Raw genomic sequence first — 16,266 nt, forward strand, 5'->3', positions numbered from 1 at the left:
ATTAAACATAAAATGTAATGTCGTTTCATATTGTTAATAGTGACTGGATGGAACAAACTTGATAGTATCAGTGAGTGTGGGTCAAAAGGATATGTAGGCTAGAGAAAGTCTTGTTCATTGTGGTTTGTGTTCATTTGCTGCCATCTGCTGTTTAAATAAAGTAATTTATTTTGCACGTGGCATCTCAGGACAGCAGGTGCTGTAAAAGCATTTAATCCTAATTTATTTAACGTGGTAAAGCTATTTCTATTGTCTGTCTTTGTTTATTTATTTGCATGTTATGTAATTTAAATGCATGGGGGCATTAAACAAATAAATAAACAAACCAGATCTTGCCAGATTAAATATGGATTTTCTTTTGAAGTTCATTGATGTGTGGTTGACAGAGTGCTCTGGAACATAAAATATTCCATCAGCTTTTAGCTTATCAAGAAATGCTATAAAACTAGGCTGTAACAAGTAATAAGTAACAGGACGATGCAATGAAACACAATTCATCAGCTAGAAATCAACAGTTGTCATTTTAACCCTATAAAGCCTGACACATGAAATATTAGTCAGAAAAAATATACTTTTTTTAATGGAAGAGTTTATTGAGCCTTTAGACAAAACATAAAAAAAAAAAAAAAGCTAAATAAATAAATAAACAAACGTTTGCGTATGTTTTTTTGTTGAATATCATATTTGATAGGCTACATCAGGATTTTTTGGATTATATAGTATGATATACGAGAATATGAAGCTTATTAATTTTTCACAGGGAAAAAAAAAAAAAAAAAAAATACACACTTGAGTTTTATTCAAAGGCCCAAACTAAAGGATGACATTTTTAAAATTATACTGAAAGGCCTTTTACTTACTAAAAAAGTATAAACTATCAATCAGGCGACAGAAAACTTAGATTTTGTACAACAGATTTTGATCATTTAAAGACCTTAGAAATCAAATATGATACAGTAGGCTTACATTTGAAATATATTCCTTAAAATATATTCTTGCGGAATTTGTGCCTGAAAAAAAAGAAGTAGACCTATAATGTGTGTTGATGCATTGGTTTTAATATTAAAATCTATCAATCCATACACAACTTCCCCCTTTCCCCCCCCCACATTTCTCAGTAAAGTCAGGAACAGAACACAAAGTAAAACTAAGTGCTTGTTATCTTGAATGGTGACAGTAACTACTGCATTTCAGAGGGCAGCACATCATCTTGCATGTGACTTATATTCAGATATTGCTCACAAATGTTGGAAACATCAGCTGTTTATTGACATAATGAAATATTTGAAAACATGCACATTTTTCATCTAGAAAAGAACAAAGTTCCTATTTCAAAGGCAATAACTTATTCTTAGAGCTAAAAAGTCTAAAAATATTGGCTCTCAGAGCCTGAACACTCAGCCCATAAATGGCTGGATTCAGAATAGGAGGAAATATCAAGAAATAAAGTGACATAACTATTTGTGTTTCAAAGGGAATATATCTTGTGTCAAAGCGACTTTGTACAATTTCAAAAAAACAGCCCACGCTGTAGTTCAATATTGCAAATAAGTGTGGTGTGCAGGTCTTCAGTGCTTTTATTTTAGACTTTTTAGTGGCATTAAAGCATATTTTCAGAATATGTCCATATGAGTAGAGGGTCATCGCAAGCTGAGGAAAACTGTATACAACAACAGAAAACAATCCAATAGCGCTCACAACATTTGTGTCATCACAGGACAGTTTGACAAGGGAATAGTTAGAACAGTACACTCGCTCAATTATGTTTCTACAGATTGTCAAGCGCAGAGTCAGAATAAAAAACAAAGCGAATGCCACTAAAGGATAACCCCACGAGAAAGCAATTAGTTTATACACCCTTGTGATTGTCATAATACTGTGATACTGTAGCGGGTAGCAGATGGCCACATAGCGATCATAGCTCATCACTGACAGAATGGTGAATTCTATGATAGTATATGTGTGCAGGAAATATGTTTGAGCCTTACAACATGCCAAAGATACCTCATGAGAAGGAGACATTAAAGTACCCATCAAGGATGGAAGCAAAGCTGTGCCACCATAGATGCCATTTACAGCCAAGTTACATAGAAAGACGTACATAGGTTTATGAAGAGCCTTGTCAGTAATTATGATAAACATCAGAGTGGTGTTAGCAAAGAATACAAACATGTACAAGACAAAAAAGATCATGAAGTAAAGGTATTTAAGATCCTCCATTCTGTAAAGGACCTCCAGCATGACTGATGACACAGTCGATGAGTTTGTCATCTTCTTTAAATTGTTCAGCACAAATGTAAGTAAAAAATGGTAAATTACATTCTTGCCAAGTAGTTTAAATCAGCTGTATATAATGGAAACAAGTGTTAAGCAGATGAACAGGCCCTCCTTGTATGTGTCTAATATCAGTGACAGGAAAAATATTCATAATTCATTTCAAAACAAATATGCTTTTTCAGCTGAGCTGGATAACAGGTGAATGATCAGCCATAAAGGACTGACTCTCCTCCTCTCCTTCTGTGTTTATATTAAGGGTACTGCACGTGTAACCGGAAAATTGCCCAGTGTATTCAGATCACATGATCTTTTCATATAAATAGTATGTAAATAGTATAATATGTAAATAGCCTAATTTCTTATGGATGTTTGAATTAATACTAAGCGTATAAATCAATGGCAAAAAAAAAAAAAAATATGTGTGTATACATTTTAGAGTTTGTTGGTATAACTGCTAAATGGTAATAAAATTAAAATAGCCTGCTTTATTATCTCATCAGGGAAAGCACCATAGATGAAACAACAGTTTAAATATGTCAGAATAATAAAGTAAAATTACGCAATCAAAACCTTATATAACAGTATAAAATGTTGATTAGATAATTGTTTCCATCCTGGATGCCGTTACTACAAATAGGCTATAGAGTTACATGTGACCTGTAGGCCTATCAGTTATCCAGATGCTATACAGAATCTGCTTGATCCTGTACTGATTGGCTGATGATCCTCTCGTTTGATCGGATCATGGTGATCGCATGCTAATGCCAAGTGTAAACAATGCAGCCTAATGAATTTGCTTAATAAAATAACATGTGTGTCCTTATTTGTTTTATTAATATTGCAGGTAAAATGAGTTGGACAGTTATACAGTTATATAGGCTACCACAGCAGCACTATTAAAATCAGATGATAGCAATAAAAAGTAGCCTATTCTTTAGGAGGTACATTCATTTTTATTCTAACCATCCATGACCGATCGCAGCCCCGGCCACATCGGACACCCGTACCGCTCCTCACATCAAACATGGACAAGGAGAGAGATTTATTTTAAAGTTCTGAAATACTGGGGCCTGGTTTCACAGATTAAGCCAGGATTAGGCCTTTGTTCAATTAGGACATTTAAGTAGTTTTTATAAACATGACTTAGAAAAAAACATCACTGGTGTGCATCTTGAGACAAAACAATGGCACTGACATATTTTAAGATATGTCAGTGCAAGTTGCTTTCAGTTAAAACAGCTCAAGCATGCATTTTAGTCTAGGACTTGCTTAAAGGGTTAGTTAACCCAAAAATGAAAATAATATCATTTATTACTCACCCTCATGTCGTTCTACACCCGTAAGACCTTCGCTCATCTTCAGAACACAAATTAAGATATTTTTGATGAAATCCGATGGCTCAGCAAGGCCTGCATAGACAACAATGGTACTTCCTCTCTTAAGATCCATAAAGGTACTAAAAACATATTTAAATCAGTTCATGCGAGTTCAGTGATTCTACCTTAATATTATAAAGCGACGAGAACATTTTTTGTGCCCCAAAAAAACTAAATAACGACTTAACAATATCTAGTGATGGCCGATTTCAAAACACTGCTTCAGAGCATTATGAATCTTTTGAGTCGAATCAGTGATTTGGATCGCGTATTAAACCGCCAAACTGCTGAAATCACGTGACTTTGGTGCTCTGAACCACTGATTTGATTTGTAAAGCTCCGAAGCTTCATGAAGCAGTGTTCTGAAATCGTCCATCACAAGATATTGTTAAAAAGTCGTTATTTTGGGGGTTTTTGGCACACAAAAAGTATCCTTGTCGCTTTATAATATTAAGGTAGAACCAATGTACTCACATGAACTAATTTAAATATGTTTTTAGTACCTTTATGGATCTTGAGAGAGAAAGTACTATTGCTGTCTATGCAGGCCTCGCTGAGCCATCGGATTTAATACAAAATATCTTAATTTGTGTTCCAAAGATGAACAAAGGTCTTAGGGGTGGAGAACGACATGAGGGTGAGTAATTAATGACATTATTTTCATTTTTGGGTGAACTAACCCTTTAAGCCCTGTCTGTGAAACCGTGGATATTACACAACAAATCCGGTTACACAAGGAAAACCATGAATGGATTCCATCTGGGGAGGCATCATGGAAGCAGAGGTGGGTAGTAACAAAGTACATTTACTTCGTTACATTTACTTAAGTATTTTTTGGAAAATTTGTACTTTTAAGAGTGATTTAAATGTGGGTACTTTCACTTTAACTTGAGTACATTTCTAATGAAAAATCTGGCAGTGGCAGTGGATCTACAGTCAATTAAAAGCAAATCTGCAAATGCATCCTATTGCTTGCCAGCGATGAAGATCTTTATTAGTTGAACTGCGTATGCTGTCTGTGAACAATTCCACAGGTATCGATTTCATTTCATACAGCCAATAGACTACATTTTACAACCAAACAGATTATTACGCCACGATAACACTACTACAAAGTATGTAGCATTTCTTTACCGGTTTTTGGACATATATCCTAATTTATTCATTAAATAAGTTACTACTGTTCAAAGAGTATGGAATGAACACCCGATGTCCCGCAGTATTTCGCGGTTAGCATACATATTGCGCAGTGGCGGTGCCGGCGAACTGTTCGTCTTGAAAATTAACGCCTTTGCCTAGACAGTTAACCAGTTTACACGCGTCTGCAGAAATATTTGATTACATTTTAGAGAACAGACGGTGGAAGATCTGTCAATGTGCATTTGATCATTGTTTGTGTTCAGATGTTCAGCGGTTATGAGCGCGAGCACATGTAAAGAGTTTTTTTCTCTTTCTTCTTTCAAGCTGTATACATTATTATTATACAAAGCAAAGGACATGCAATGATATTCGGGCTACAGATGCCAGAAATAATGCTTGTCTCTTCTGTGTTTGTTGCAAAGATATCTAATTATGATAATAATAATTTTAATATCTAAATAATAACATGCCATTGTATTCTCTGTGTGTGTGTGTATATACGCACTCAAGCTCGCCGTGTGTATATACGCACTCAAGCTCGCCGGTTGCTATGGACAAGATGCCCGCTTCGCCAGTGCCCACGGGCAAGATGGCCGCCCCTCCAGTGTCTGTGAACATAGGGGTCGTTCCAGCCATTGAGTCCGCTCCAGAGCCCGAGCGCCTTGCCCTGCCGGCGTTATGTCACGATTCCTGTCAGTTCCTGGACTACACTTCCCATAATCCTCCCTGCCTGTCACATGCACACTCCACACCAATCATCATTTGCCACATACACCTGTAGCCTATTATCTGGACTATTTAAGACTCACTCACACACCACCTCTTTGCGAAGTCTTGTTAACTGTTGTTGCATTTCTGAGCGTTTATTATCCTGTCTGTTCCCGTTCCTGCCTGTTACCCGTTATCGACCCGTTGCTGCCTGCCTTTAATCCTTGCCTGGTATTCTGTTCTATGAGTGATATCTACCTGTCCTGACCATTGCCTGTATCCTGACTACGATTCTGCCTGTCCCTTGCTGTTCCTGTTTGTTCCCGTTTGACCCTGCCTGTACGACCACGCTCACTTTTAATAAAGCTTTGCATATGGATCCCTGCCTGAGTCCAGCTCCGTTACAGTAGCTATACACTGTAACATGCATTTTAGTCTGGGACTATAGCTTAAGCCTTGTCTGTGAAACCGGGGGTATGTGTTTTCTGACCTGGGGTCTGAATTTTTCAAACGTTTTTTTGAGGTCATAGAGGCCTGTGAAGAGCATGTCTGTTATCTAAGTAAGATACTGTATGGTGCTGCATTACGGAAACTCATGGTCTTGCATTATATGTTGATCATTTTCTTAAAAGATTTCATACAATACTTACAAATAATAGAAATTTCATCCATCTTTATTGATTAAGTGAAATATGACAGGTCTGTTTTGACTTAAAACAAAGTTATATGCATTTGTGTATTTTAAATACAATATGTAAATTACAAATATAACAGGGCTGGCAAACACCAACCTGTATATACCCAATAGGGGCAATGAACCCACTCAAGTTATTCAACTAAATGAATATATATAGGCAGTGGTATAGTACATGGTCTCTTTATTTATTGTAAAAAGAAAAACAATTCCTAAACCGAAACAATAAACAAAATCAAAATAAGATACAAAACCAAAAAAACAACATACAAACAAAATGGCAACAATGAGGGGACCAAATTGGCTCTCTTAGGCTGTAAGTAACCGCCTCAGCTATTTCTAGTACAACCATGAAAACTTGTAACACATCCACACGTGTAATGTAATATACAACCATCAATCAAATCAACCAATAGTGTTATTATCACTGCATCACACCACACCCTGATAGCTGGGGATAACCGTCTAGCCAAATACAAGGCCCCTCAAAGAAACAAAGAAAACAAAACAAATAAACTATAAAAGGTTAAAACAACAAAGTCACTCACATAAAAAAAAAAAGAAAAAATAAATTCACATAACCAAAAACAAATAATACAATATTCAAATAAGTAAATCCGTCAATTGAAAATAAAGACCAGAAACAAATAAACAACACAACGTTCACCCAACTAAATCAATAGGAAGAAAAAAACAAACAAAACAAAAAACCGAGACAATTATACAAACATTCAATACTGGGAAAAACAGTGGTCTAATATGTGATTAGCTCCCTGGGAAGTCTGCTCCACAGTGTTTTCTATTTAAGACACATCATATCACAAGTTAAACGACCATGCTGCCCAGTTTGTTAAATAAGAGACACACAGCTCCAAGCCGTGTCTCCACGCCATACAACTAATTCGAACGGAAGTTCGCAACACACATTCTTCCGTGACGTCGTCACCAAACAAAATAACTAAATAAATGAACCCACTACACAAACTAAAACTGATTTTTTTTTTTTTAAAGAATGCTTATTAATCATGTAAAGCCTGCATGATAGTAGTCAGAAATATATTGGAGAAAATACTCAGAAGAGGAAAAAACACCTGCATTTTATTCATAGGCCCAAACTGATCAAAAATGTGCAAATTGCTGCAGTTGCTGACATTTATATGGCCAAAAAGTAAGATGAAATTCTGATAGCTTCTAATGTAAATCAGTGAGATCTTTATAACAGTATAGCAAACTACTTACATAAAATGCATAACATGTATACTCACATTTTAACACAATTTTTCTTTTAAAAATGATGTATAGATAATCAAGTAAACCTATCTTGTATTATAACATTCAACCTATTTTCTAAATGCATACTATAGATATTATTGTGAACAATTCAAAATGTTAAAAATAATGTTGTTTTGATTGCATCAGTGTTTGCATGCATTATTTGCATATAGTATTACAATAACCAGTCCTCTTTAGGGAGGTCATTATGGTCTTACAGTGTGATTTTTGTCTCTTGCGCTGTCCATTGGGCTCAGTTTGTTGACCTTGTACTTCAGACTCATCAGTGGTTTCTTTAAATTGCCTCCCTGGGAATTTATGTGTATTGAGAAATAATGACCCCTAATTAACATGTTTATCTAGTTTCAAAATCATCTTTGTTTTCTCAAAGGCATTAAACATGACCACAGATGTTTGTGAGCAACTGTTGCTGGCTATTTTAATAAGTCTTTAATCAGTCATCAAGTCTTTTTCTACTGTATTACATACATTCAACATTTCTTTAATAACAAATATATTGTAATCCTCTTTAACCTTGTAATATCAGCTGTATGTCTTTAATAATATTTAGTAATATTGCAATTTTTTTTCAGCTATTACAAGAATATCCATTGAAGATCATATGCATCTGCCCTGAACCAACAATTATCTTATTATTAACTTTTATTATTCATGTTTCAAAGTCCTGCTTATTAAATTATTAACCCAATCCCAAACATTTATGTTAAGGTTACTTAAATGATTGACTTTAAACCAGAAATTGACTGGACAAAAGGAACTCCCCAACTACATCAAAGAGCTTGTTGTTATTATGGTAGACTTTTATCATTATTATTATTTTAATCTTTGTTTATTGTGAATTAATGGCTTCTTCTGTTCACAAAGGTTTATTAAAAACCTACAGTCTGAGAAAATATCACAGCAATGATCTTTTTATACTGTAATTATACCTAATGAGCCGTGCTGCTACCATATGCTCTGCCAGAAGAACATCAGTTCTCATTCAACTGGTTTCCTGACCTCACTTCTTACCAGCAAGGCCTGTGAGTGCAAATGTGTGATGAAACTAACCCTTCGACGGGAGTTTGATTGACAAGCGATCTAACCAATCATAACGCCTGAATCCGCCATTTTGTCCGACAAAGCAGCAGGAGTTAGAAGATTAACCTCGGTGGACTTGAATTTGAAAAATGGTGTGTACTGACGTCTTTCCACATTTGAAACAACATTCCTTCTCATGTTCATTCATGTTTATTTGATGCTACAAATTAACTAGTAAGAAGAGATGATCAGTTCACGAGCTGCTTGAGCTGAGGTACTACAGCAATCTGTCACGACACATTAAAGAGCCACAAAACGGTTTTTATTGTTCGAATTTCTTAAACAATTACACAGTTTGAAAGCTGGGACTTTGTTTAACATCAGAAATAACCTGCTCTGTCTTGTCTGTCGACAAACCGGTCGAACCAGTTCACCAAATCGGTCTGAATCGTTCCAAACAGTTCGCATCTCCAGTAAGCAAACACTAATCCACAAATTACTAAAGTTACTCAATTTTTGACGTGTAATTAAAGTGCTGCAGTTGACTAGGGGGATGTTCCATTTTGGTTATTTTATGGTCACATAAGAACGTTACAAAGAGGACATTTGGGACATTAACAGAACGTTCCCACACGGTCCTCTGTTGGTCATTTAATAACGTTCCCGATATGAGTTTAGGGGGACGTTCTAATTTGGTTATTTTACGGTCGTGCGAGAGCGTTACATAGAGGACATGTGGGAATTTATCAGAACATCCTAATAGTCCCCTAAACATTCCCAGAACGTCCTGAATGTTCCCTGAAGGTCCACCAAATAACGTCCCCCAACCCTTAAAAGAACTCCACATCAATAAGGACTGTGTTGGACTTAAAAAAAAAAGCTCTACTTGATTTTTTGTTTTATTCTGTTTTATGTAACTGTTACATTCCAATCAACTACATGTAATATGACTATCGTCCAGCAAATATCTGGTGATCTTCCAAGTTACCGCCCTTTCTAATAACTGCAGATGAATTCATCATGTTTACTGGACTAGGTGGGGAAAGCATTAGTTGAGGACTTCAGTTTTCATTCCAATCTGTGTAATAAGTTTATGATGGCGATATTTGGTGTATCTGGAAAAATTAGAGAATAATTATTAAATGATTTATGAGCCTACACTTGTCAAATGCATGTTAGGTGCATGAACTATAAACACTGAGATAACTAGCTCTCATGTGAAAAATGAATATGGTCTCCACCTTGACAGTCACAGCCCTGCACAAATTGATCAAAACACCACAACATCTTATCTTTACTGAGCACTCAAATAATACTAAAGAATTGAAAAGGTGTGATACAGCAGAATGAGCAGAAGCAACAGTTACTGTTTCCCTATAGTTATTTTTTTCTAAAAGTGCTTAAGGATTTCAAGAGGTAGCATAACATTAGTAAAACTTGTAAAATCTGTATTAAAACTACTGCTTGCACATTTTACTGCTGCTAAGAACAAAAAACCCCACACTGTATCAATTGTGAGCATCCACTGGGACCCTTATGGACGCTCAACTATGACAGATACCAACCAGAGGCATGCAAGGGTTGCATTCACTTTTATTTCACAAGTTTGCAAACAGATTTGTCATGCTGTCCAAGATAGAGGTTTGAGACTCAACTCAAGCACTAATAAAGGACTACTTAAAATAAATGTGTAACAACTAAAAATAAATAAAGCATAAGATGAGGTGATAGAGGGTTGGAAGAAGAACTGTCACGGTAGTGAGGAAAGAAGCTGGCTAAGTAGTTTTGCAAAAGAAAAAAACTGAAAATAACAACAAAATGGAATAATGACACAAAACTGCTTTGCATTATTATTTCTGGATATTTTTGGCTAGATGACAATACATCAGAAAGTATTTTGATGACCACTACTGTTGGGGTTGGTAAGTCTCTTATGATCACCAAAACAGCATTTATTTGATAAAAAATACAGTAAAAACAGTAATATTGTGATCATTTATTATAATTATAACTGTTCTCCATTTTAATATATTTTAACATATCATTTATTCCTGTGAAGGCAAAGCTGATTTTTCATCAGCCACAGCAGTCTTAAGTGTCACATTTATTATTATTAGCAATGTTGAAAACAGTTGTGCTGCTTAATATTCTTGTGGAAAAAAAACATAATACTTTTTTTCGGGATTTTTTTTATTAATAAAACTTATAAATGACAGCATTTATTTGCAATGTAAAAGTGTTTTTTTTATTATTATTAATTTAATGCACCCGTGCTGAATAAAAGTTTAATTTCTTTAAAAAAAAAAACCTACTGAGCTTTTGAACTGCAGTGTATATCTTCATATTTTGGAATATTTAATATCAATTTTGTGAGTACTTGTCCATTTATTTTTTAGCAGTAATTTAATCATTTGCAAACTAAAAGAAAATAACTTTTTTGCTTTCTTTGCTGTCTCATTCAGCGCCCTTGGCCTAAATAATGTCACAGAGTTTAAAAAGGACAAAGGCTATCCCTTCAAACTCACTTATCTCTCCACATTCCACGAGACAGGCAAAGTGTTTTCCATCCCCACACTGAGCCAGATCAGAGTATCCACTTGGACCATCATGGATGATTAATTTACAATCCTCCCATTCAGAGGCATCCCACGGGGTTTTATTCAAGTAGACACCAAGGCACGTTCTCTTGCTTGGATTGGTTGGATGGCAATAGAGTAGCCATGTTTTTTCAGGTGCTTGATCGGGGCAAAACTAAACACACTTCCTTGGCAGCCATGTCCGGTCTCTATCAGCTTACGTGCAGATGAAGGCTTTTCAAAAGCTTCTCCGTTACTCTCACTTAGAGCCTCGACTCTGTAGCCAGATGTACTTCGAGCATTGCAGTACAGTGTGCTGTTACCTTTGTCGTCTATGATCTCAGCCATCTGACACTCACAAGACTCACCATCCATACGTTTTCCTGCATGCCAAGTGCTTCCTTTATCATCACTGTAGAATGCAAATTCACGTGATGTGGGCTTACAGTTGAGTGAGTGGCAAGGATACACATAGGCCGGGATAATCAGTCTCCCGCTCTTCATTTGAACACCATGTCCTGGTCCAACAGCAAAGGTGGCCCAGTCCTTCACCTGCTCACCGATCACATCTGCTGTCAAGTCTGTAATATGTCTCCAGGTTTTGCCAGTGTCCTTACTGGTTATATAACAAAGTCGTGCCTGATTCTTATTTTTATGTATTTGTTTGTGTTCAGAGACCCCAACGGGAACAGTGATGAAAAACAGAAAGAGGGTCTTGGAATCTCTCTCATAGACCGGACATGGATTCATGCTGCGGTGGTTTGGTTGACAAGCTGAAGTGAGCAACTCATGACCATCATTCCACTGAAAAAAAAAAAATCATTATAAAATAATAATAATAAACATTATAATAATAGTAGTCAGTTCTTATTAAAAATGTGTGTGCAAATTTTGTATTAAAATGCAAAGTTTATGCTCATTATATGCTACTCACCAAATAAATGGACATGAAATATTGATTTGAGTTGAAATTATTTTATAATTATACCTGTATATTACCTTGAAACATCCACTAAGAAAAAAAGCGTACATTAAAATGTACAAAACATTTGCCGTAGCAACATTGCAAGATTATTACAGGCCTATTATTAATACTGAAGCTCGAGAGAACTATGTAATAATGTACAAGACTAAACAGTAATGTAAATATTAATATAAAGTCTCATCTCAACTCTTCCATCCTTCCATATTCCTTTTCTCATCACAAGGACATCTGCATCTGTGTCGTCTGCAGTTTTCCGCTTTTATATTAGCACCGATGTGGTGAAGTCTTATAGAGGGCTTGTTTAATGAAGGAGTGCATCGAATATTTTTGCTGTACCCTGTCCTTCCTTCATTTGGCGATTCTTTCCATATCCATAGAGAGACTGAATTGTGCAACGTGTGTATTTCCCTTACTTGGATTAAATTACAAGCAGTCATTGCTTAAATCACAATGCTTACCTTACCACGAAGCACATGCACAACAAATAATTTAAGTAAATGATAACAACCTGAAAGCAAAAGTGACGGTTCGATGCTTGCTGCCTTGAGACAAGAGTTACTTTCAGCAAAACTTTCTGGCGTTGTTTTTCGGGGACTAGCTGTAGCTGGCTTTTAAAGCGTACAGCAGCCAGAACTAAATAGCAATGTGACGCAAAGTTAATATGATACCGCATGAATGAACGTCATACTCACAGAAATGCTCTTTTCTGCTACAAAAGTGAAAGTACGCTGCAGACTAGGCTACCCATTTACTGCTACCCGAAATCAAACTTGTAGTGATGTCCGGTTCGCAAACGAATCGTTCTTTTTAACCAGTTCTTTTCAGTGAACCGGTCGAACCAGTTTACCAAACCGGTCTGAATCGTTCCAATCAGTTCGCATCTCAAGTAAGCAAACACTAATCCACAAATTACTAAAGTTACTCACTTTTTGACGTGCCTGACACTACCTCTCGAAATAAACCAATATCTCGGAGTTATTCAGTTACTCCAACAGTAGGCTACACTGACTTAACCTGCTGTAAAGAGAGAAATGATGATGAGCACGAGCAGCAGAGCAGCTGATATGAGTGAGCATGTGCGGCGTACACGAACGAGAGTACACGAACGAACGTACACGGCCTGTCAACGTTCTCGTTCTCGAGTCAAGAATCGGTTGCAACGGTTTTCGGATCACCAATACACAACCGAGAACCGCTTCTTTCGGACATGTCCGATTTGAGAACCGATGAGATGATGATACTGCGCATGCGTGTAATTTTTCAAGAGAACGAAAAGTACATTAGTCAAGTTTTGTTGAATATCGAAAAGTGTGATAATATAAAACATACTGGAAATATTTATGACTTTCAAAATACAAAAAGTTTATTGTGCTTTTCCAAATACACCATAACGGATTAATAACATAATATTTTGAACATAATATTTTGTAGACAGATCAATTATAATGTTCAGAAATAGTTCTACAAAATTATTTTTCTATATTAATGTTATTTAAAAAGCAATATAGTAAAAGTTGTGCAGTTGTGCTTTCAAGTTATTTTTTTTAAAGATTGGAAACAATTAATTGTTTGTAAAACTATCAAACTAAACATTTATTTGTTTCATAAATAATCCATTTACAGCTTATTTAATTTCTAAACAAGGTGGTGATATAAAGATAAAAAAATGACATAATCAAACTACAGCGAGCAAACAAGCGACTCCTTTTGAATCGCTCTCGCGGTTCTCGAATCTCAATCTCGTTCTCGAGTAGAATCGGTTGCAACGGTTTTCGGATCACCAGTACACAACCGAGAACCGCTTCTTTCGGACGTGTCCGATTTGAGAACCGATGAGCTGATGATACTGCGCATGCGTGATTCAGCGTGTGATCTGAAGCTACAGAACAGTAATGACTGTCATAGCACCGCGGTTAATGAGGACAACTGATGCTATGAGAGGACTCGAATGAGGGGCCAATCTGGCGAAACGTCAGTTTATGTAATTACAAATAAATCGTAATGTAAGGGGATCATGGTTTCTGCGCTGATGGAAGACTAATTTATTCACTTTATAACTGTAAAACTTCGTTTGCACATCACTACCTGTAGCTATATGGATGCTTTAGATGCAAAATTAAATGGTAAGAAACGTTTCAGATTATAATGATGTTTTAGTTGACTGATGTTATGATTACTGACTTTATATATTTGAATGTGTTAAGTGTTTTTTCATCCCGGCCCGCGATAGGCGACGTCATCGCGGATGACGTCATTACGTCGGAGCGTAAAAGAACCGGTGAACAGTTTTTTCTTTGCGAAGGGTCAATTGATGTGTTCTGATAGGTTCAGTACTTTTGCCTATGCACAGTGACAAATATGTTGCTTCTTCATTGCTTGGGAAGCTTAACTGAAATCTCATTTAAGTTTTATCTACAAATTGACTTGACTTGACTTCTGTTACTTGATGGAATTTGGGATCCTTGCTACTGTCGCCTTTGGCTTGCTTAGTTGGGGTTTAAAGACACTTAATATTAAGTAATATTATCGATTTGATGAAGTTTGCATCATTGATTGTTATTTTCCTGTTTATCACTTTGAAGCTGATTTGAAACATAATAAAGGTGACTTGACTTGACTATTGACATTATAGTAAAAGAACAGAACTATGAAATAAATGTAACAGCTTTGGTCTTAGAGTAATTTAATGGAAAACGTAGATTTTTTAAAAATATTTTAGTTCGATTACAGACTTCATACCTCAGAGATGTAAGTTTACTGTGGACTTTTTTCTCAGGATAAAAATCTGCAAAGCAAGCAGAAGTCTCTATATGCTCTCCATTTCATATAGCTACTTCATCAAATTAGGAAAATCACAATTGAAAATCAAGTTTTTTTTATGAATGCTGCATATGGTTTTAGAGAACTCTTAATGTCAGATTCTGCAGTATGTTGGTTTCTGAGAGAAAATGAGAAAATGAAATATGGTTTCTGAGAGCAAATGTGAAGAAAAATTGAAGAAAAATACCATATCGCCCTTAAATCCAAAATTAGCAAAATACTAGCAAAATTATAATGAGGATGGTCAGAGATTGTGACTTGACTGTCATCACTAGGACTGTGGTATGTCCTGTGGCTCTCACATCTGGGACTAGTCGGAGAAATTATGGCTCAAGGGGGACAATTATCAAACCCATAATAGTTAATGACCTCTGGTTCTCTTTATTCTCCTCTCAGGGCAGCTTAATACCTGGTAAACAGTGTCTAATGCTGTGAGACAAACAACCTATAATGTTTGTAAAATTATCCCTCTTCACAAAGTATGTATTACGTAACTGTGCGTGTCAGCTAATGGAAAATTAGGTCACACTTTAGATTAGGGTTCAATTCTCACTATTAACTAACTATTAACTACAAATTTTGCCTCAATAAACTCATAATTACTGCTTATTAATAGTTAGTAAGGTAGTTGTTGGTATTGGGCAGGAATTGGGTAGGATTAAGGGATGTGGAAGATGGTCATGCAAAATAAGGCATTAATATATGCTTTATATGTACTAATAAGCAGCCAATGCTAATTAGCAAATAGTTAATAGCAAAGTCCCTTTAAGAAGTCTTTGTTAATAGTGAGAATTGGACCCTAAAAAAAGTGTTACCGAGAATTATTTGAATAACCTTATAGTTGTAGATCAAAGACTTTCAGCTTGAATTAGGAGTGTTTAGAATGTAATTTTAAAATCATTCCATGTGATTACATTAGATATTTAATAACTAATGTAAGCCTACTTCCACTGCAGTGCTATATCTGCGGGTCAGAAGTGCCCAGCTCTGCTGAGCCTTCCTTTTCTCTCCGGACCTGCACACTGAGGTGTCAGGTTTGTGGAGACATCCATACGCTGCTTGTGTGGTTCATTCGACTTCAAGTTATCCAAATGTGGAGGGGCTATGTGAGAAGAGTTACTGGAGTATGCCTTGGGTAGAAGGGAATTTAACAAACTATCTCTCCCCAGGGACATCCTCACCACTGGAGGCTCCCATTTAGGCATTGTGGGCAAAGCATTTGCAGCAGCCAGTCAGGCTGATGGGACTCTGTACACTATGGCAGTCCTGCAGGCCTACCAGGCAGACCTGCTCAATGACCTGGACCAGGGTGAGAGTTTATCCTCTGGGGTGGTCTCCGAACTGTGTATAGTCACAGATTTGGCTCTTTGTGTCACC

At 36.2% G+C, this 16,266-nt stretch overlaps 1 protein-coding gene and 1 pseudogene across 1 annotated transcript; both read right to left on the reverse strand.

Annotated features, from left to right (window-relative positions):
* Positions 1 to 1,326: 1,326 nt before the first annotated feature.
* LOC127504330 (olfactory receptor 52Z1P-like) lies at positions 1,327 to 2,846 on the reverse strand. Its single transcript, XM_051878877.1, has one exon. It carries the CDS (start codon positions 2,269 to 2,271, stop codon positions 1,327 to 1,329), a length of 945 nt encoding a protein of 314 aa, XP_051734837.1. The 5' UTR covers positions 2,272 to 2,846.
* An 8,094-nt stretch (positions 2,847 to 10,940) lies between these two features.
* LOC127504331 (sialidase-4-like) lies at positions 10,941 to 16,094 on the reverse strand (annotated as a pseudogene).
* Positions 16,095 to 16,266: the final 172 nt, after the last annotated feature.

Source organism: Ctenopharyngodon idella, chromosome 21, assembly GCF_019924925.1.
Source record: "Ctenopharyngodon idella isolate HZGC_01 chromosome 21, HZGC01, whole genome shotgun sequence".
Taxonomy (NCBI): domain Eukaryota; kingdom Metazoa; phylum Chordata; class Actinopteri; order Cypriniformes; family Xenocyprididae; genus Ctenopharyngodon; species Ctenopharyngodon idella.